The sequence below is a fragment of the Peromyscus maniculatus genome, chromosome 4 (genome assembly GCF_049852395.1).
Source record: "Peromyscus maniculatus bairdii isolate BWxNUB_F1_BW_parent chromosome 4, HU_Pman_BW_mat_3.1, whole genome shotgun sequence".
Lineage (NCBI taxonomy): Eukaryota > Metazoa > Chordata > Mammalia > Rodentia > Cricetidae > Peromyscus > Peromyscus maniculatus.
This window is the reverse complement of record NC_134855.1, coordinates 67657431-67677478: the sequence shown is the minus strand read 5'-3', so window position 1 is coordinate 67677478 and position 20048 is coordinate 67657431. Positions and strand designations below refer to the sequence as shown.

General features: G+C 42.9%; 2 protein-coding genes and 1 non-coding gene across 11 annotated transcripts in view; 1 reads left to right on the top strand and 2 right to left on the bottom strand.

The window, feature by feature from the left end:
- The window catches only part of Fnbp4 (formin binding protein 4), a 30812-nt gene extending 27966 nt beyond the window's left edge, over positions 1-2846 (bottom strand). For 6 of the 7 annotated variants that reach the window (XR_013050582.1, XR_013050580.1, XR_013050583.1 and 3 more), the window contains exons 1-2: positions 2464-2841; positions 1479-1571 (exon numbers count right to left, since the gene is read on the bottom strand). Coding sequence is in view for 1 of the 7 variants with exons in the window: in XM_006984388.4 (XP_006984450.2) it covers positions 1479-1571; positions 2464-2773 (403 nt within the window). In the remaining 6 variants the exon portion in view is untranslated. Of the gene's footprint in view, positions 1-1478; positions 1572-2463 lie in introns of all 7 variants that reach the window. The other variant, XM_006984388.4, reaches the window with a different exon arrangement.
- An 8365-nt stretch (positions 2847-11211) lies between these two features.
- Nup160 (nucleoporin 160) overlaps positions 11212-20048 on the bottom strand; it is a 72465-nt gene continuing 63628 nt past the window's right edge. For all 3 annotated transcript variants that reach the window (XM_006984389.4, XM_076569858.1, XM_076569859.1), the window contains 4 exons: positions 18385-18526; positions 15036-15161; positions 13972-14076; positions 11212-12159 (listed from right to left, as the gene is read on the bottom strand). In XM_006984389.4, coding sequence (XP_006984451.1) covers positions 12070-12159; positions 13972-14076; positions 15036-15161; positions 18385-18526 — 463 coding nt within the window. In that variant the 3' untranslated portion in view covers positions 11212-12069. The remainder of the gene's footprint in view (positions 12160-13971; positions 14077-15035; positions 15162-18384; positions 18527-20048) is intronic.
- On the top strand, positions 17081-17187 carry LOC121829197 (U6 spliceosomal RNA). The gene has a single exon (XR_006071982.1). It is a non-coding gene; the product is annotated as a U6 spliceosomal RNA (small nuclear RNA).

The following is a 20048-nucleotide window of genomic DNA, read 5'->3' as shown; positions in this document are numbered from 1 at the left end:
GTTTGAGGCCAGCCTGGACTACAGAGTGAGATCCAGGAAAGGCACAAAGCTACACAGAAAAACCCTGTCTTGAAAACCCCCCTCCCCAAAAAACAAAAAACCAAACCAAAACAGAAAAACCATATGTCTGAATTCTCTCTCTCTCACACACACAAAATTTAACAAGATACATATGTAAAATTTAATACTCCAAGAAACTTAGGACTACAGTAGATCCATTTTTTTGCTGAGAAAGTTTCAGGCCAATAACTGTCCTTAAGTCTTAAGAGTGAAAGGTAGACTGATGATTTGAACTCAGGTTTGCCAAGTTTACCATTGCTGCAAATATTCCAGCAGAGTGGGACTGGCAAATTGTATGGGGTGGGAGACACTTCAAGAGGAATTTTCAGCTTCTCAAATATTTGATTGGTACCAACCAAGGCAGTGTGTTAAATGAGCGGGGGTGGGGTGGAGCACACCTGTAATCATAGTACTCTGGGAGGTAAAGGCAGAAGTTATCAATAGTTAAAGGCCAGTCTCAGCTATACAGAGAGAGGTTCTAGGCTAGCCTGGACTATGAATCACTGTCTGGAAAACAACAACAAAACATGACCAAATCAATCACTCAATCAAAGGTCAAAAATGAAAGATAAGGCATAGTTGGTGCCCCTAAAGAACACCAAAGGGACAAAAACAAAACAAAACAAACTAGTGGGGAGATGGTGCAGCTTGTAAAATGCTTAAGGAATGACATTCAGATCAGTTTTGGCCAATTATGAGGTGCTCATCTGTAACCAGAGTGCTGGGGGTGAAATGGAGTGGTACAGACAGGTAAACTGGGGCGGGGAGGAGGTCTTTGTCCAGCAAGTCTAGCTCAAGAGTTAAGGTTCAAGATCACTTGAGACACTATGACTTAAAAAAATAAAAGTTATGTGGTGCAGCTTTGGAAGCATGCAATTTCGTGTGCTCACACAGACAGACAGACAGAGACACAGACACACACACAGACAAATGGATTTGGGGTATAGCAGTAAGTAAACTGAAAATAAATAAACCTTTGCGTTTATTTCTGTTACTCTGTGTGCACACAGAAAGCCTTTTTAAAGTGATTTTTGTTAATCTATTTTTGTAAGGTGAGCCCAGAGTCTTGCATCTGCCAGGGAAATAAATACTCTACCACTGATACATAGTTTTTTTGTTTTGTTTTGAATTCATTTATTTTGTATACAGTTGCAGACCAGAAGAGGGCGGCAGATCTCATTCCAGATGGTTGTGATACACCATGTGATTGCTGGGAATTGAACTCAGGACCTCTGGAAGAACAGCCAGTGCTCTTAACCACTGAGCTATCTCTCCAGCCCTGATACATAGTTTTTATAAGCAATAGTAAATTAGCAACACTTACCCATCCAAACAGACAATCCAGGCACACACTCAATTTTAACTTAATAAAAGATATTTTAGGACAGAGGTAAAAGAACAACACAAAAAACCTGTACCTGTCGCCTTGACGGCGGTGGGTCTGGTGGTCATGACTGGTTTGGGAGGATTCTGAACAACTTTGGGAACCTCCACCACCACTTCCTGTTCATCTGTAATTTGAAATGAATAAAAGGAAACGGCAATGAGTCGGTGGGCCAGAGAAAACACGAGAGGCAATCAAAATTTGACCTTCCAGGCCTGGATTTCATCAACTTATAAAACCCGTGTGTGTCAGTGGTCCAAATCAGGAGGATGAAACACAAGCTGATGTAGAATTTTCCATTCATTTAGTGACATCGACAGTAATAATGTGAACATTATATGAAAATGGCACCTGTAATACTTAACAATTAAAATGCATAAATAAATCTGCAGGTTTCCAGACATGATGTTCATCCTATTAACGTGATTTCTTAACACTTCATGATGGTCCAGCTTCTCCGGCATCTACCCCACGTAGTAATTGTTACCCTTAACCCAAATACAGTTACAGGGAAACCCACAGGTTTTGTTACTTTCCTACAGGTCTGGGTACCGATGCTTTGTGCGGCATAAAGAAAAAAAGGGTTTGTTCACGTCTAAAAAGTGGCTATCTCGATTTCAGCAAAACCGAAACCAAGTGTGACAAGCCGAGAAGGCGAGGCTCAACCGCTTCAAGGCTCGCACGTGTAAATCGCCCCCCACCCTCTGCACCATCAAGATGGTAGGGGGTCACCTGGGGTGCCAGGCCTGGGTGGATTGATTGCATAGGCTCGGGGCGGGGGGGAACCCCTGCACCCGCAATGGCGCCTCCGCTGAGTCCCGGCAGGGCCTTCCGCCGCCCAGAGTCCATGGCCGCGGTCCCGCGGACTCCAGGTCTCAGGCAGCCGAGGCGTGCCTCGCCCGCCCGGGCTACTCTTCCTCCCAGGGTCGGAAGAGGCACCTGGGAGGCCTAGGCCGCAAGCCCCGCGCTCGAGTTTCGGACGTCCCAAATAAAGGCAGGGGCACCTCGCGCGCCCTTACCTTCCGAAGGCGAGTCCTCTGGGGCAGCGGCGGCGGCAGGCACCGCGGGCGACGTCGCGGCCGCCGCCGTCGCAGCCGCCGGGGCTGCCTGGTTGGTGGCCGCTGTCGAGTCAGCCTCGGGATCCGGGTCGGGGTCGGGATCCCGGCCCGGCGTGCTGCTCCGAGGACCTGGTGGAGAAAGCTGCAGGATGGGCCTGCGGCCGGGTACCGCCCGGGACTTCTTCCCCATCGCGAGCCCGAGCGCGAGCTGCGAGCGTCGGCAGTCCAGAGGGGCGGGCGCACGGGGCCCCGGTGCGTAATCAATATTCATGGGCCACGGCGCCGCCTCCCGAGGGGAGCCGCTGCTAACCGGCACGGTGCGCTGCGCCTGCGCCTGCGCGCGGAGCCCGGGCGCCTGGGCGGACGCTCCGCCCCACGCATGGAGGGGGGGGTGGGCCTTGCGCATGGAAACGGCGATTGGCTGTTTTGACTTTGAGAAGGCCCCGGTAGCCAATGGCAGAGGGAAGTGACGGGACGGCGAGCCAATGCGGAAGGGCCCGCGTTTTGCGCGACTTCCTCCTAGGAGATTGGGTTTCGCCCATGCGCTGTTAGCCGGGTGTTTTCTTTTGCGCTTTGTCCGCCATCTTGTGGCTGCTTTCAGCTGTTTGTCATTGAGGAAGATACAGATGCGTTTAACCACTCTGCGAGGTTCCCTTGATTGTTGTGGCTTCTTTGGGGTATAGTATTAAACAGTAGTTACGATGCTGGCTGTTTTATACCTCTGTAGACTCTGAAGACGCAAATACGATGTGATTAGGAGGGAAAATGACTGGACCTTGAAAAATGGCCAAACTGTTCGTAAGGGATACAGAAATCTCACCGCGTCCTGCTTTCCTTAAATTATGTAAACACTCCTTTCTGCCCTGCTTCCAAATCCTCTGCTTGTGGCTAGAGGAATAAACCTTGAGGAGACTGGGGACGTAGAGCTCTTTAAATTCTGGGTCTTGTTTGCCTGCAGAAATGACCTCCCCATCCCTAGAGGCAGGAGACATCCTGAGCCATGGATGTCCTCAGAGGCAGCAAGATAATGCTGGTTTTTCTCCAGGACTCACGCCTGCCATCCCTGGTTGCTTCTAGACCTATAACAGCAGGCCTATAAGGTGAGGTATAAATGTAGTCTGTAACGTGGCGCACTGTACTACAGAAGGGCTCCTGGAGTGTTCTAATAATACTAGCAGAACTAGTTATGGTTCATGCCTATTATCTCAGTGGAGACTGAGGCAGGAGGATCACTAAAAGTGAGTCCAGCCAGGTATGCATCATACCAGATCATCCTCCACTTACAGAGTGAGATATTGTCTTTTTTTTTTTTTTTTTTTTCGGTTTTCGAGACAGGGTTTCTCTGTGTAATTTTGGTGCCTGTCCTGGATCTTGCTCTGTGGACCAGGCTGGCCTCGAACTCACAGAGCTCCACCTGGCTCTGCCTCTCTAGTGCTGGGATCAAAGATCACTGCCCAGCAGAGATTTTGTCTTAAAGATAATAATAACAATAAACTGGTAAAATAATTGTACAAGCAGAAATCTGGGAATGGGTATTAAAGATACAGAATAATAGACTGGATGTCAAAGCACTTGGGAGGCAGAGGCAGGCAGACCTCTGAGTTCCAGTACAGCCATGGCTACATACATGGCCTGTTTCAAATCAGAAACAACAACCCGGGGCTGGAGAGATTGCCTCAGTGGTTAAGAGCATTGGTTGACCTTCCAGAGGACCTTCCAGGTTCAGTTTCCAGTACCCACGTGGTGGCTCACAACTGTCTTTAACTCCCAAGTTCCTGGGGACCCTGTTGCCCCCCTCTGGCACCAAGTATGCATGTGGTGCACATATCTACAGGCAGGTGAAACACACATAAAATAAAACTTTTTAAAACCCTCCTTACACTAGCAAAATTGAAAAGCCATACCTTTCATCAGTCTGGTAAGAAATACATCGATTTTCAAAAGCCCCGGCCTCATTGAAGAGCTTCTCGGTTGTAGGCCAGACATTACAGTGGCGATACAGTGACTCATTTGAAAAGCTGAAGAATAAAAATGGATCCTAGGGTGGCAGGGGCCAAATGGAGACACTCAACAGAGGCGTGATAGATGTGGATATGGTAACAACACAAGACTACAATCAGAAAATTGAGTCTGTGGAGGTTTATGACATTCACCAGAGACCTACATGAATCATGGTTTTCCCACAAGTGAAATAGGAAGCCTATTAAGTTTTTGATCTGTTAAGTAGAAGTCTTTCAGGTCAGTGAAAGTCTTGAATCAGAAGAACAGAGAATTGTGGTCCCTCCTCTATCAGTACTCAGACCCTTATCCTTTCTGAAGATGGTCTTTGAATCTACTTCCCATCCATCTCTCTTACCTTAAATCTACCCTTTGGTGTAGTTGCAATCATTACTGATTCACATGACAAAATTCACTCCCCTAAGGCTCAGTGCAGACAAGACCTTTCTGAACATTTCTTATCTCTGTGCCTCACTGTCAAGGCCTCCTTTGGCAATTGACAATAGTGTGGATACCCATTTCTCTCTTTAAGAAATAACTGGTGGAATACATTTTTTTATTATTATTATTATTATTATTATTATTATTATTATTATTTTACAACACCATTCAGTTCAACATAATAGCCACAGAATCCCCTGTTCTCCCCCTCTCGTCCACCCCTCCCCCCAGCCCACCCCCCCATTCCCACCTCCTCCAGATCAAGGTCTCCCCCGAGGACCGGGGTTGACCTGGTAGACTCAGTCCAGGCAGGTCCATTCCCCCCTCCCAGACCGAGCCAAGTGTCCCTGCATAAGTCCCAGGATTCAAACAGCCAATTCATGCAACGAGCCCAGGACCTGGCACCAATGCACAGCTGCCTCCCAAACAGATCAACCCAACTGACTGTCTCACCCGTTCAGGTGGCCTGATCCAGTTGGGGGCCCCTCAGCCTTTGGTTCATAGATCCTGTGCTTCCATTCATTTGGTTATTTGTCCCGGTGCTTTATCCAACCTTGGCTTCAACAATTCTCGCTCATATAAATCCTCTTCTTACTCACTAATTAGACTCCCAGTGCTGGTGGAATACATTTTTATAACCACAGAGGCTAACTAGGTTTCTACCCAAGCACACTAAAAATAACTAACATTTATTATTTGCTGTGACTATGTGTTACTAGCTAGTTACTTCGAATGTAGAAATGTATTTGATTCTCAAAACCTTATAAGGTAAATATCTGAATTTTGGGTGCACCTGCTAATTGGTTGTCAAATGCAAAATCCATAAGAACAATGACTTGATTTTTTTAAAATTCATTTGTTTCCTGTGTTTATCAAGCATACTTTCTGGAACATGAGAGGCATTCAGCAAATTTCAGAAAATACAAGCTTGAATAGACGAATGAATAAATATATACAAACTTGAAATAAATTAACAAGATTATTTTCCTTTTACCTATGGATGAAGAGTATGGATAATTAAAGTGTCCTGAGATTTGTACTCCTATAATTTGTGGGAAAAATTAACATAAGAAAATTAACAAAGAAAAAGCTATTTTGAAGTTGTTAATCTTCTGATTTATATCTTGGGAAGAAAGGCAGTAAAATATGATAACTGCATAGTGGAAGTTTTTTTTTAAAACATGTATTACCTTGGGAGACAGAGGCAGGTGGATCGCTAGAGTTCAAGGTAGGCCTGGTCTAATCAAGTTTAAGGCCATCTGTGTATACAGAGAGACTCTCCTTGTCTAAAAGAAAAAAACAAGTGTGTGTGTGTGTGTGTGTGTGTGTGTGTGTGTGTGTGTGTGCGCGCGCGCGCGCATGCAAGTGCCCTTGGAGTCCAGATTCTGGAATTACAGGTAGTTGTTAGTCACCTGTTGTGGGTTCTAGGAACCAAATTAAGGTTCTTGCAAGAGCAGTACATGCTTGTTTGAGACAGGGTTTCTTTGTGTAGTCCTGGCTGTCCTGTACCTCACTTTGTAGATAGACCAGGCTGGCCTCAAATGCAGAGGTCTATCTGCATGTGTCCCCAGAGTGTTGTCTGTCTAAACATGTATCAACTTGCCCAGCTGCAGTACATGCTCTTAACTACGGACCCGTTTCTCATCCCTGTATTGTCTTTAAACAAACATGTTTTCAAATATGTTTAGTCATACTCTCTTGGTTATGTGGTCTTTACTATTTGGTAGTTTTGAGAGGTACACTTCCTGAACCTATTTAAGAGCTTTGCCTTTTGGAATTTACCAGCAAAGATGGGCAATCCACAGAAGAGCCAATTCAGTTGGGTAGGGTGAAATTTCATAGCTGTATTGATTTAGCTAAGTGTAATTATTTATTGTTTTGCATCAAAGTGGGTATTCTTTGGTACTACTCAATTCTAGCCACCTGGAATTAGCACCAGACTCCATAGGTTTAGGGGTCAGATTTCAGGAATACCTGCCCTTGACTGGCTATCTCTAGAATCAGTTGTGGAGCTCAGAAAAGTTCTATACTTTTTACTACTACAGTGTTATTCTAAGGATAGTAAGTAGGATGGGATGGACAGACTGGAGTTGGGGGGGGGGCGATGATGGCTTCCATTCAGCCTCCCTCAGTAGCAGTGTGTCAGTCTCCCAGTTTACCACGTGGGAAGCTCCATTTGTTAATATATTTTTTAAGGGTCTTGATTTCAAAGGCATGATTGGTCAAATAGCTGGCCATAAGAATGGCTCCAGAACTCATTCCTACTGGGAAGCTGGGCAGGTTCAAATTTCCAACTCTCTAATCTTGTGGTTGTCTTCTGGTGAGCAGCTCCATTTTGGAAGCTAGTTAGGAACTTACCAAGACTCACCTTATTAAGCAAATTCCCATAGCTCAGGAAATTCCAAAGGGTTTTGAAGTTCTATGCCAGGAACCAAGGACAAAGAGCAGATTATTTATAATACCACATTATTTGACTTTACTTGTTTTATGGAAGTACAGTTAAACCATGAAGCCTAGTTTGTTGAAAGAAATACTTATATTCAGTCCATAAGTCATTTGAACAATAAATTAGCTTTTTACTTATGGAGTTCTGAGTAGACACAATGAAAGGTTAATGATGAGTTATTTATACTCAAGTCTCTAATTTTCAGGTATGTGTGAACTCAGTAACACAGGAGCATCTATGGTGTTAGGTACTATGATTGGGAAGGATAGGGTAGATAAAAGAAAACTTTAGAAGTTTCTGTGATGGGGCTGGAGAGATGGTTCAGTGGTAAAAGTTCCTGCTGAGGACCCAGGTCTGATTCTTAGCACACAGTGGCTCACCACCAATCCATAAAACTCCAGTCCCAGGGGTTCCATGCCCTGTTCTGGCCCCATGGCCACCAGGGACACACATAGTGAACAGACATATATTCAGGCAAAACACTCATAAATATACATTTAAAACAGAAATTTCTATAATATAAACTATGCTAATGGAAAATGTATCAGATTGAAGTAAGCTACCTTGATTCTCTTATCCACAGTGTTCATGGACAAACTTTTCCTTTTGCTATTTAAAAATAAATCCCGTCTATATTCATTTGAGAGGAGTGTTAGTGTTTGCAATAGGCTGAGAACTAGTTGGGGGATTCTGCTTATCTGCCCGATGCCACTCTGCCTCCCCCAGCCCAGTTTTGCTGTGCTGGAGATTACTGTACTCAGGTTTTAAGCTTTTGTTCTGCTCAACAGGATTCACAGGAGTCAGTTGGTTTTGGTTTAGCTCTTGTACTAGGCCTGACATACCAAACCAAATTGGAGTCACTCAGGTTTAACATTCCATATCACCAATCTGAAACGAAGTTACCTGACTTGAAAGGAAACTGGCAGAATGAGATACAAGCACCTGGCATAAGAAAGTATCCTGGAAGCCGGGTAACGGCACACACCTTTAATCCCAGCACTCAGGTTGGCAGAGGCAGATGGATCTCTGTGAGTTCAAGGCCAACCTGTCTACAGAGCAAGTTCCAGAACAGCCAAAGCCACACAGAGAAATCCTGTCTGGAAAAACAAAAAGTATCCTGGGCTTTCATGTGCACAAGGCAAACAACTTTGAAACAAGCAAATTACTGTTCATTGTTTAAAAATTCTTTTAAATTTACTTTTGTGTGTTGTGTATGTGCCCAGTGCGTGGAGGTCAGAGGACAACTTGCAGGAGTTGGTTCTCTTCTTCCACCACGTAGATCTGGGGACCAAACTCAGGTCACCATGCTTGGCAGAAAGCACCTTTTCCCACTGGGCCATCTTGCTGGGTCCCTCCCTGTCACTAAAAATTAGTATTGGCTCAGCTCAAACAATACATACTTTTGTCTATGTATGTGTGTATCCCTCTGTGTGTGGGTGTACATGTATGTGGAGGCCAGAGGTCCACCTCAGGTGTCATCTGCAGGAGCTGTCTCTTGTTGTTAGTCTCTCCTGGCCTGGATCTTACTAAGTAGGCTAGCCTGCCTGTCCAGCACCCCAGGGATCCTTGTCTCTGTTCTCCAGCATGGAGATTGTAAGCATACATGACCGACCATGCCCAGCTTTTACAAACCTGGTTTCTGGGGGATTGTACTTTACTGACATAACTCTCCAGCCACAGACCATGTTTTATAGAATGAAGTGTTACTCGACTTTATAATCTCAAATAGCCAATTAATGTCTTCAAGCAGTTAGATCTAACCCAGGTCTCAGTGTATACCTGTCAAGCACTCTACCAATTGAGCTGTATCCCAAGCTCCAACCCCAGCTTGAAGTGTTATAAGTGGTTTATAACTAACTAATCCTAGCACTTCAGAGGTGGAGAGGAAAGAGATCAGAAATTCAACATCATCTTTGGCTACAGTGAGTTCAAGGCCGGCCTGGGATATGTGAAACCTTATGTTGGAGAAAATGGATAAAAGGATCTTTAAGGTACATTTGTTAGTTTTTTGTTGTTTGAAAGTCTCACTATGTAGCATTGGCTGTCCTGGAACAGAGACCTGCCTGTCTCTGCCTCTGTCATATGTGCACAGGTGCTTCAGGAAACCAGATGGCTTTAGATCCCTTAGAGCTGGAGTTAAGAGCTGGTTGTTGAGGTTGATGGTGCTGGGAATTAAACTCTAGTCCCTTGGAAGAGCAGGAAACACCCTTAACAGCTGAGCCATCTCTCCAAACCTGTGATTTTGGTTTTTTTTTTTTTTTGACATTTGCTTACCCCTACATGTTTAGTAAAGTTTTTTTTCCCCCGTTTTTCTTTTTTCGAGACAGGATTTCTCTGTGTAGCTTTGGAGCCTATCCTGGATCTCACTCTGTAGACCAGGCTGGACTCGAACTCACAAAGATTCACCTGGCTCTGCCTCCCGAGTGCTGGGATTAAAGGTGTGTGCTACTTTGACCAGCAGACCCCAAGTTTTTTTTTTTTTTAAACAGATTTATTTATTTAATGTACATTGGGGTTTTTGTCTGCATAGATGTCTGTGTGAGGGTGTCAGATCCCCTGGAACTGGAGTTCCAGACAGTTGTGAACTGCCATGTGGGTGCTGGGAATTGAACCCGGGTCCTTTGGAAGAGCAGCCAGTGCTGTTAAACCACTGAGCCATCTCTCCAGCTCCCCCGACCCCAAGAGTTCTTAAACATCTAGGACTCAGTGAGAAGGGCTGGCAGAGGGGGAAAATACTAAAATAGCTTTGTAAAGCAAATTTTGCAAAGTTATAATAATGACATTAATATACTTGGTAAAAATTATCATATGAAAATTCAGTGATATGTCTTTTTCCTTCTCCCTTTGTGGAGTTGGGGAGCAAACACAGGGCTTGGCACCTAGGTCTACCAAATCCAGTATTAACAAAAGGACATTTGTTACAGCCATTCCAGTAAAGTGCTGGGGAGTGAGGGCCTTGGGCCTGCTAAGCAAATGCTCTATCACTGAGCTACACTAATTTTTATTATTTTTAATGATATGTTTACACGTGGGAATGTGCACAAGTGCAGGTGTCAGTGGAGTTCAGATGAGGGTGTCAGATCCCCTGGAGCTGGTGTTACAGGTGGTTGTGAGCTGCCCAACACAGGAGTCAAATTTGGGTCCTTTGGGAGAGTGGCAAGCCTGCTTAACCACTGAGCCATCTCTCTAGACCTTCAGGGAACCCTTTAAATAATACTTTGTGACAGAAAAATCACTAGAGTAGGAAAAAATAAGAAATGGCTGTATTACTGTGGACTGTTCAAATACCACGGGGTGCAGTAAATACAAACACAGGCCCGAATGGCATGCAGACTGAAGTGAGTGAGGCAGACACAAGTCCAGAGAAGGAAGAGCTGGACTGGCTTGGACAAGGACCAATAGCCTAGGACAAGCTGGTCAGTGCTGTATGAACTGCTCTGTGGAAGCCACAGCTCGGATCAGCAACCCAACCCAAAGGATCCTGAAGCAGCATCAGCATCCTCCCACCTGGTGCTCTTCAGACATGGCCACAACTGGGTTAGATATTTTTCAGACTATGATTAGATGATCATGGTTGAGTACGTGCACACAGATGGGTCAACACCTTTGTGGTGGAAAGCCACAAGCTTAGAAAGCTGGGAGAGGAAGGACCAATCCCGGACACCTCATATTAGGCATTGTAGAGCTAAAAACCATGTAACACAAATGGGTTGCTGACAGTATAAATTCTCAAGGCTCATGAACAACCCGAAAGTCAAAGGGTGTTCATTCACACCAACAGTATAGAGACTGTTTCCTTCAAAGATAAATCTTAATATACAGAATAAAATCAAAGGATATTTTATTATTATTTTTTACCTTTCCCAAAGTTTGTAGTTTGTATGCATGAATGTTTCTGATTCTGACCAGTAAAATTCTATTTTGGTCCAATATATTATCAGACTAACTGTATGATCAAGTCCAGCTTGATTATTATAAATCACATAAATTAATACATTTTGAAAATGACAATCTGTTCCTTTTATAGATGACGGACATTAATTTTTTTTTTTTTCTGACATTTACTCAACTTTAGCCTTAGAGCCAGACTCAAAATATATTTTCCTTAAAAAGCTGGTCATAATTTATACTTAATCTAGGCAAATTACTTAATACTTTATTGATGGTCATATGAAAAACTCTACAATAAATAATGAAAAGAGTATGAAAAACCACTAGCCTTTGTTTGCAATACAGAAAATACATGTTAATTCTGGACCAAAACAATCCCACTGAAATACAAAAACAGAAGAAAAATTAAAAGATATGCAGTGACTATTTGGTGACCAGTTATAACAAGCCAACAACTATTAGGTGTTATGGGAAGGGAAGGTGAGTATTCATTTGCAGATAAAGGATGTCTTCGGTAGTTTAAAAAAATATAAACTCTGAAAAAGCTTGAGAATCATATACAAAAGCAGCCGTTGGAGAGGAAGTTTGAAAACCAGAAACCGCGGTAGCACCAGCAGCAGGCACGGTCGGTCCTGACTCCCCAGCTCTTCTATCTTGTGCAGAATGCAGACTCGAGTGCCATACACGTCATTAACAGTTATAAAGACTGGCCGTGAGCACAGGGTTTCTGTGGAGTAGTCTTAGGCCCTAAGAGGCACCAATTGGTTACAAAGGCTGAGTAGCTGTCCAGATCACAAGTCCCGACGATATAATAAATCCCGTGTTGCCTTGTCAACTTTCTGCTGGTACTCTTCTAGTTTGTCAAGAATTTTCTGGGACAGCTGTAAGGGAAAAGAAAGACTAGCTTGAGAGTGGAGACTGAATCACTGACTTTTCCAATCAGAGTCTAACTATTAGAAATTAGCCCCTCTGCTTCATTTATTTTCTATTCAGCGCAGAAGTCTGTGATTCTACAGTCAGAACTGGTCCTTCCTTGTTATATGTAATCATTCCTGTTTTTGTAATGAATTTATTCAGTTACCCACGTGGATGTTTATATGTGGTTTCATGTGTATGTATATGCATGTATCCATTCACTTACGAGACAAGGTCTCATTGTGCATCCCGCTTTCTCTCAAGCGCTCTCTCAAGTGCTAGCACGCCAGTTCTGTTGTTTGGAGACAAGTCTCAGTACATAGCCCTGGTTGGCCTGGATCTCACTATGAAGACCAGGCCCAGAGACATCCTCTTGGGATGAAAGTTGTGCACTACAATGCCTTGCTTATGAAAATGTGACTTCAAATTCATGATCCTCCTGCCTCTTCTTCACCATAACATACCGCTGTGTTCTACCACAACAGACCATACCAGTATTTTATTTTATTTTATTTTTCCTTTTTGAGACAGGGTCTCACTAAGTAGCTCTACCAGGCTGGCCTCAAACTCAAAGAGATACACCTGTCTCTGCCTCCCGAGTGCTGGGATTATTTTTATGAAAGAATTACTACCTCTTTTCCCAGAATGAGACATTACATCTGATTTAACTAATGCATTATTAGCTCCTTAGTAAAATGCAGGACAAATATTGTCTTTATTTTAAATTGATAGATCTGACAGTAACTAATTTTCAGGGCTATCTCATCTTCCTGCTTAATCAATACTTTAAACACTTTAAAAACAGTTTAAGTCAGTTAGTGGTGGCACACACTTTTAATCCAAGCACTCGGGAGGCAGGGGCAGGTGGATCTCTGCGAGTTCGAGGCCAGCCTGGTCAGAGCAAGTTCCAGGGCAGAGAGCTACACAGAGAAACCCTGTCACAAGAAAAACCAAACCAAACTACCCCCCGTCCCCCAACAAACAAAAGCCAGTTTAGGTCTAGGTATGGTGGCACAGGCCTATAACCCAGCACTTGGGGAAGCCGAGGCTAGAAAATCATGAGTGTGAGAGCAGCTAGAGCATACACCTGCCACATCCAAACCAACAGGGGAGGGCAACGAAAACAAAGCAGGGAGCTCATACTCTGCATCAGTCTTTTACTCATTTTTGCAAAGATGCTGTTTTCCTACGCACCAGGCTGACCCCAAACTCCTACAATCAAGGAACTGATTTCTTGCCTCAGCTCCAGTAGCTAGGACTATAGGTGTGTGCTACTGTAATAAGTAGTTTACAACCATATTTTGTGAGTTCTAGTTGAAAGGATTGGGAAGACACTTTAGTAAACAAAAAAGTCATCTTGTAACATTGAGGAAGCAAATACTACTATTTTATTTTATGTATTGACTTTTTAGGGTAAGTTGTAGCTAGTATGAGTTCCAGAACGCATTACTGTTTACAAAGGTCCCTCAGGATACTGATAATTGAATCGAATACAGTAATAATACTGTATTCAAGTACTATTCATCCTGTAGAGCTGCCCTGCTAACCACCGTTTAAGAAAGAACTGTAGGTCATTGTCTCTGTGTAACTGAAGCCTACATAATTCCTTAAGACTTTTGAAATGGTTGCTTAGACTTTTGATTTATAAAAAGATGGGGGTACAGCACATTATGGGCAAAAATGGCTTTTATCCTCCCTCTCCCAGAGAAACGATAATCATGTCCTAGGGTATGCCTGCCAGTAGAGCTTTGATGAAGACAACTCAAGGGTTTACTTACTACAATGTTGTGACTGTTGGCACTGTTTTCTCCAAGAGCCTGGAGAAGCTGATCAATAGAGGAGTATGGGAGCCATACCATTGGGGCTGTTGCAGACAGTGGGAACTGAAAGAAAATGTCGATTATTAACATGACACCGTATCTTCTAGGTAGTTGCTTTTGCAGGACTCTATACATGAAACACTTTAACCACCCCTCCCCCCCCCATTAAGAAATTGTGTGGGGCTGGTGAGATGGCAATGGCACTGCCACCAAGCCTAAGTTACTGATTATAATTCCTGGATCACATGGTGGAAAGAAAGAAATGAATCCCCCAAGTTGTTCCCTGATCTCCATGTGCACTGTGGCATATGTGTGTATGCACACACAATAAGTAAATGCAATTTTAAAAAAAGGAATTACATGTATACAAACACATACATACCGGAATTCCTCCCTTTTCTTTCAATTGAGTTAATATATTAACACTTTATGCCGTCACTCATCTGGTCTACAATAGTTCTATGACAATCAGAGCTACATAATAGGGAGACCCTATCTCAAAAAAGCCAAAAAAGGAAGAGTGCACATTATTCTTCCAGAGGACCCAAATTCGATTCCCAGCATCTGTATCAGGCAGCTAGCTCAAAACTGCTTGTGACTCTAGTTCCAGAGAACCCAATACTTCTCTGGCCTCCCCAGGCATCCCCAGGCATGTGGCGCACACACAATTAAAAATAAATACATTTATTTATTCATTTATTTTTTGATTTTTTGAGACAGAGTTTCTCTGTGTAACAGTCTTGGATGTCCTGGAACTCTGTAGATCAGGCTGGCCTCGAACTCACAGATTCCCCCTGCCTCTGCCTCTCGAGTTCTAGGATTAAAGGTGTGCACTGCCATGCCTGGCTAAAAATAAATCTTTAAAAAAAAAAAAAAAAAAAAGAAACTAGAGATCCCTGAACTATCAATATTTCACTATATCACTAAATATATACTTTATATGTGATTTATTTTAAAGATTTCCTTACTTATTACTTAGTGTGGTAATACACAATCAAAAGAAAACATTCATATGCATTTACCTCAATTCCAAAGTACTGATGTCCTTTCCCTAACACAGCATCCACGTATTCGGAGACCAAATCAACAGCTTCTTCTAAAAGGTCATAGTTAAGGTACAGACGCAGCAACTCAGCAGCATCAACTTTCTGTAAAATGCAACAATTATAAGCATGTCTACTCCCTGTTGAAATGAAACTTAACAGTGCTGCCTTCTAGAATGCAAGAAACCAAATGCTCATACACCTAAATGTACTACCAAAACACATATTGATAGTTTCCGTGCATCATCAGCAAATATTAGGTTTTCCTATTTACTTTTTCAATACAGTTGTATTTCAACTTATAAGAAACACCTAGGCTGGCAGGGCTACATAGTCCTGCCTCAAAAACAACAAACAAACAAACAATTTAAAAAAGGTGGTTAATGTGAGTGAATGCCTGGGTTTATTTATCTGTTCCTTAGGACGAGATCTGTAAATTCCCCAAAGCCCAGTTACCTCTAGGCATACTGTAAAGCTCTGTCTGTTAAATGGCTTTTTTCTTCTGTTTTGTTACCCAAGATATGTTTTAACTTGTCCCTATTTCAATTTTACATTATTCATGTCAGCATGTCTTCCCAGAAATGCTGAGCACTGAAGTAACAGGATATACACACCAATTCTCAGAAACAATGAAATGCAAAAGTACCACCAGTTTTAAATTTGTATGTTATGTAATTCAAGTGATAGAAAGATGAACAGTCTCATTTTTGAATAGTAAGTATGCTTTACTACATTACATGAGGATGCTGTACCCCACCTGCACGCTACCCCCCAGGGCAGGGTTTCTCTATGTAGCCCTAGCTGTCCTGGAACTCCTTCTGTAGATCAGGCTGGCCTCGAACTCAGAGACCTGCCTGCCCCTGCCTCCTGAGTGCTGAGATTAAAGGCAGGCACTGCTGGGGAATAATCCTACATACTGTGAATACGTATTATATGTATTACTCTCATTGGTTAATAAAAAGCTGACAGGCTAGTAGCTGAGCAGGAAGTTAGGCTGGAAGGTCAAACTGAGAATGGTGGAAGGAGGGCAGAGTTGGGGAGACACCAACCAGCTGCAGGAGGAGCAGGACAGGTAAAGACACAGCCATGTGATAGAATGTAGATTAATAGAAATTGGTTAAGTTGTAAGAGCTAGTTAGTAATAAGCCCGAGCCATCAGCTGAGCATTTGTAAATAGTATTAAGCCTCTAGAGTGATTATTTGGAAACAGGCATTGGGACAGGAAAAAATCCTGTCCCAACGCCCGTTTGGTTGGTGGTCAATAGGGACCACCAGCCCAGTCCTCTGTATTCTATTACAGAGAGGATACTGTACTCTATTACAGGGATTATGCTGTACTCAATGGATACTCTGTTACAGTGGGGATGCTGAACTCTATTACAATGATCACACTTGACTCAATGGATACTTTATTACAGAGAGGATGCTGTACTCAATGGATACTCTTTATTACAGTGGGGATGCTGTACTCTATTACAGTGATACAGTGAGGATTCTGGACTCGATGGATACTCTATTACAGTGATCATGCTGTACTCAATGGATACTTTATTACAGCGAGGATGCTTTCTGTTCTGACATCTCGATTTTACTTTTCCCACTTTAGCTACTTTACTTTCCTGTTTTTGAGGCAGGGTTTCATGTGGCTCAGGCTGATATTGAACTTCTGACCCTATAGGTGCACCATCAGACCCAGTTTATGCAGTGCTACGGATTGAGCTCAGTGCTTCTTGTATGCTAGGTAAGCACTCTACCAACTGAACCACTGGTTGTTTTTTTTTCTTTTGAGATAGTGTCTTGCTATGTAAGCCAGGCTGGCCTTCAACTTATAGCAATCCTTCTGCTCACTCTTCCAAGTCTGTAATTACAAATGATGTCTAACACACACTGGGCTGTTCTTTTGACAAAACAAACAAAAAAACCCATTTTACTGATAGTAACTTTCAGATTATCTTTTCTTCTCCTACTAAAAGTGCTTCAGATATTTTCTTCAAACTCAAGTGTACATCCTAAGCAGGTCAGAAATGCTTGCCTCAGCAGCATAAATACTAAAATTAGAATGATAAAGAAAAGATTGGCATAGCTCCTATACAAGAACAACACATAAACTCATGAAGCACTGTATATATTAAAACATCAACAACAACAACAACAACTTGGCTTGGTGTTGCACACTTTTAATTCCCATACTTGAGGGAGAGGCTGGTGGATCTGAGTTTGAGCCTAGCCTGGCTTATACAGTAAATTCAAGTCCAGCCTAGTTTATAGTGAATTCTAGGCCAGCCAGGGCTAGCTACAGTGAGATCCTGTCTCAAAAAATAAATAAATGAATGAAAAATAAATAAGCTTGTCAAAATAAGGAGTTCTGGTTTCTTGCCCCCAGTAATCTGACTTTGTAGTCTGACATGAGACCCAGGAACCTACATTTTAAAGAAGTTACCATTCAAACCATTTTGCTCCTTTTTTTAAAAATTTTTTTGTTTTTCAAGACAGGGTTTCTCTGTGTAGTTTTGGTGCCTGTCCTGGATCTCGCTCTGTAGCCCAGGCTGGCCTTGAACTCACAGAGATCCGCCTGGCTCTGCCTCCTGAGTGCTGGGATTAAAGCCGTGCGCCGCCGCCACCACCCAGCCCATTTTGCTCTTGAAGACTTGCCCCAGTGTGACAGACTGGGAGAGGGAGGAACCTTTGAGAAACAGGACCAAATGGAGGATGTTTAGATGGAGGAGGGCACTGTCCTCTGAAGAGATTAAGCTAGTTCTCAAGAGACTGCGCTGTTGGAGGCTGAACTGCTCTCTGGCTTCCTGTCTGATGATATGATCATGTTACGCTCCTGTGCATTCCCACTACAGTGCAGTCTGCTATGATATAACGCAGTACAGAGGGTACTGGTGCACTGAAGGCCAAAACAATGAGCCATGTGTTCTTGATGTTTAGCTTATAAAACTGTGAGCAAAATAAATTGTGATTGAGATATAAATATCAATCAGTGACTTCTCTTTATTCCCCTTCCATCTATTTTTTTTTTAAAAAAATCTTTTCTTAAAAGAGGGCACCAGATCTCGTTATAGATGTGGTTGCTAGGAATTGAACTCAGGACCTCTGGAAGAGCAGCCAGTGCTCTTAACCTCTGAGCCATCTCCATCCCCACTTCTTCTATCTTCTGACACAGTGTGTCATTTACCCTAGGCTGGCCCTGAACTCACTGTGTAGCAATGATGGCTTTGAAATCCCCTTGATCTTCTTGTCTCCACTTCCCAAGTACTGCCACCACAATTGGCTGCTAAGTCAACATTTTCTCAAATTGTCACTCCACCTCAGTATCACATACCTTGTAACTGTTTATAAGCCAGTTAGGCAGAGGGACTCCATGAGACAACAACTTGTTAATCACACAGTGATGATACAAGTTATTCTGGACTTTGTATCTTTCCAAGTAAGTTGACAATAGCCTCCATGCTTCATCTGTAGCACTTGAAAAAAGTAAAAAGGACAAAGGAGTTCAGATTCCTTTCCTATGAATTATTAGAGACCAGGTCTTACTCTACAGTAAGACTTATCTTAAGACCCTACTGTCTGCCTCCTGAGTGCTGTGATTATAGGTATGAGCAGACATACTGAAGCAGTTTCTATAAGTTTACATTTGTTGTTGTTGTTGTTTGTGTTTGTGTTTGTGTGTGTGTGTGTGTGTGTGTGTGTGTGTGAGAGAGAGAGAGAGACAGAAAGAGAGAGAGAGAGTAGGCTCCTATGTCATAGCATCCATGTGGAAGTTACAGAACAACTTTGGGAGTTGACTCTCTTTTCTATAATGTGGGTCCCAGGGAATCAAATTAGGGTCCTCTGCAAGAGCTGTATGTGCTCTTAACTGCTAAGTCATCTCTCCAGCTAACAACTGAATTGGTAATTCAGCTAAATGATAACTAGAAATTAGATGAACTAATAAAAACTGGAGTTACAGGTGTCAGCTGTCAAGTGGGTGCTGGGCACTGAACACAGGTCCTCTGGAAGAGCAGCAGCCAGTGCTCTTAACTGTCGAGTCATCTCTCCAGCACCAAAACATTACAAAAAACCCAAATCAAAACAAAAAACAACAACAAAAAAACCAAATGAGTTAAGATTTATTGTTCTCCTACTAACTACATACAATTTATTTAATTCCTTTGTTTTAGGAGTTTAAAGAGCTCACATCACTAGTTCTGGTCCCCAAAATTGACTAAGCAATAGAGTCACGTAGAAAACAAAACAGTTTTTTTTTTCTGTTTATGAATATTTTGTCTGCAGGTAATGTATGTGAACAATGTGTGTTTCTGGTGCCCATGAAGGCCAGAAGAAGATGTTGGATCCCCCTGGAACTATAGTTAGGAGCCACCAAATAGATGTTGTAAATCAAATCTGGTCTTCGACAAAAGCAGCATGGACTTGTTAAGGGCTGAGCCACTTGTCCAGCTCTCATGTAAAAGTTTTGATGCTCTAAACTTCAGGATTTAAAAATAGTAACAGAGAGCCGGGCGTCAGTGGTGCACTCCTTTAATCCCAGCACTCAGGAGGCAGAGCCAGGCGGATTTCTGTGAGTTCGAGGCCAGCCTGGTCAACAGAGCGAGATCCAGGAAAGGCACCAAAACTACACAGAGAAACTTCTGTCTCGAAAAACCAAAAAACAAACAAACAAACAAACAAAAAAATAAAACACTTCTGCTAGAGGGAGATGTGGTGGCAAATGCCAGTATTACGGCACTTGATAGAGGTGGGAGATCTGGAGTTCAAGGCCAGCCTGCCTATAGGAAACTGTCTCAAAAAAACAAAAAAATACACTCTTAATCTCAGCATTTGGGGGGCAAAGGCAGGCAGATCTCTGTGAGTTAAAGGCCAGCCTGGTCTACAAAGCGAGTTCCAGGACAGCCAGAGCTGTTACACTGAGAAACCCTGTCTCAAAAATAAACAAAACAAATAAAAAACAAAAACCACCACCAGCAGATCTCTTAGTAGGTACAAGTG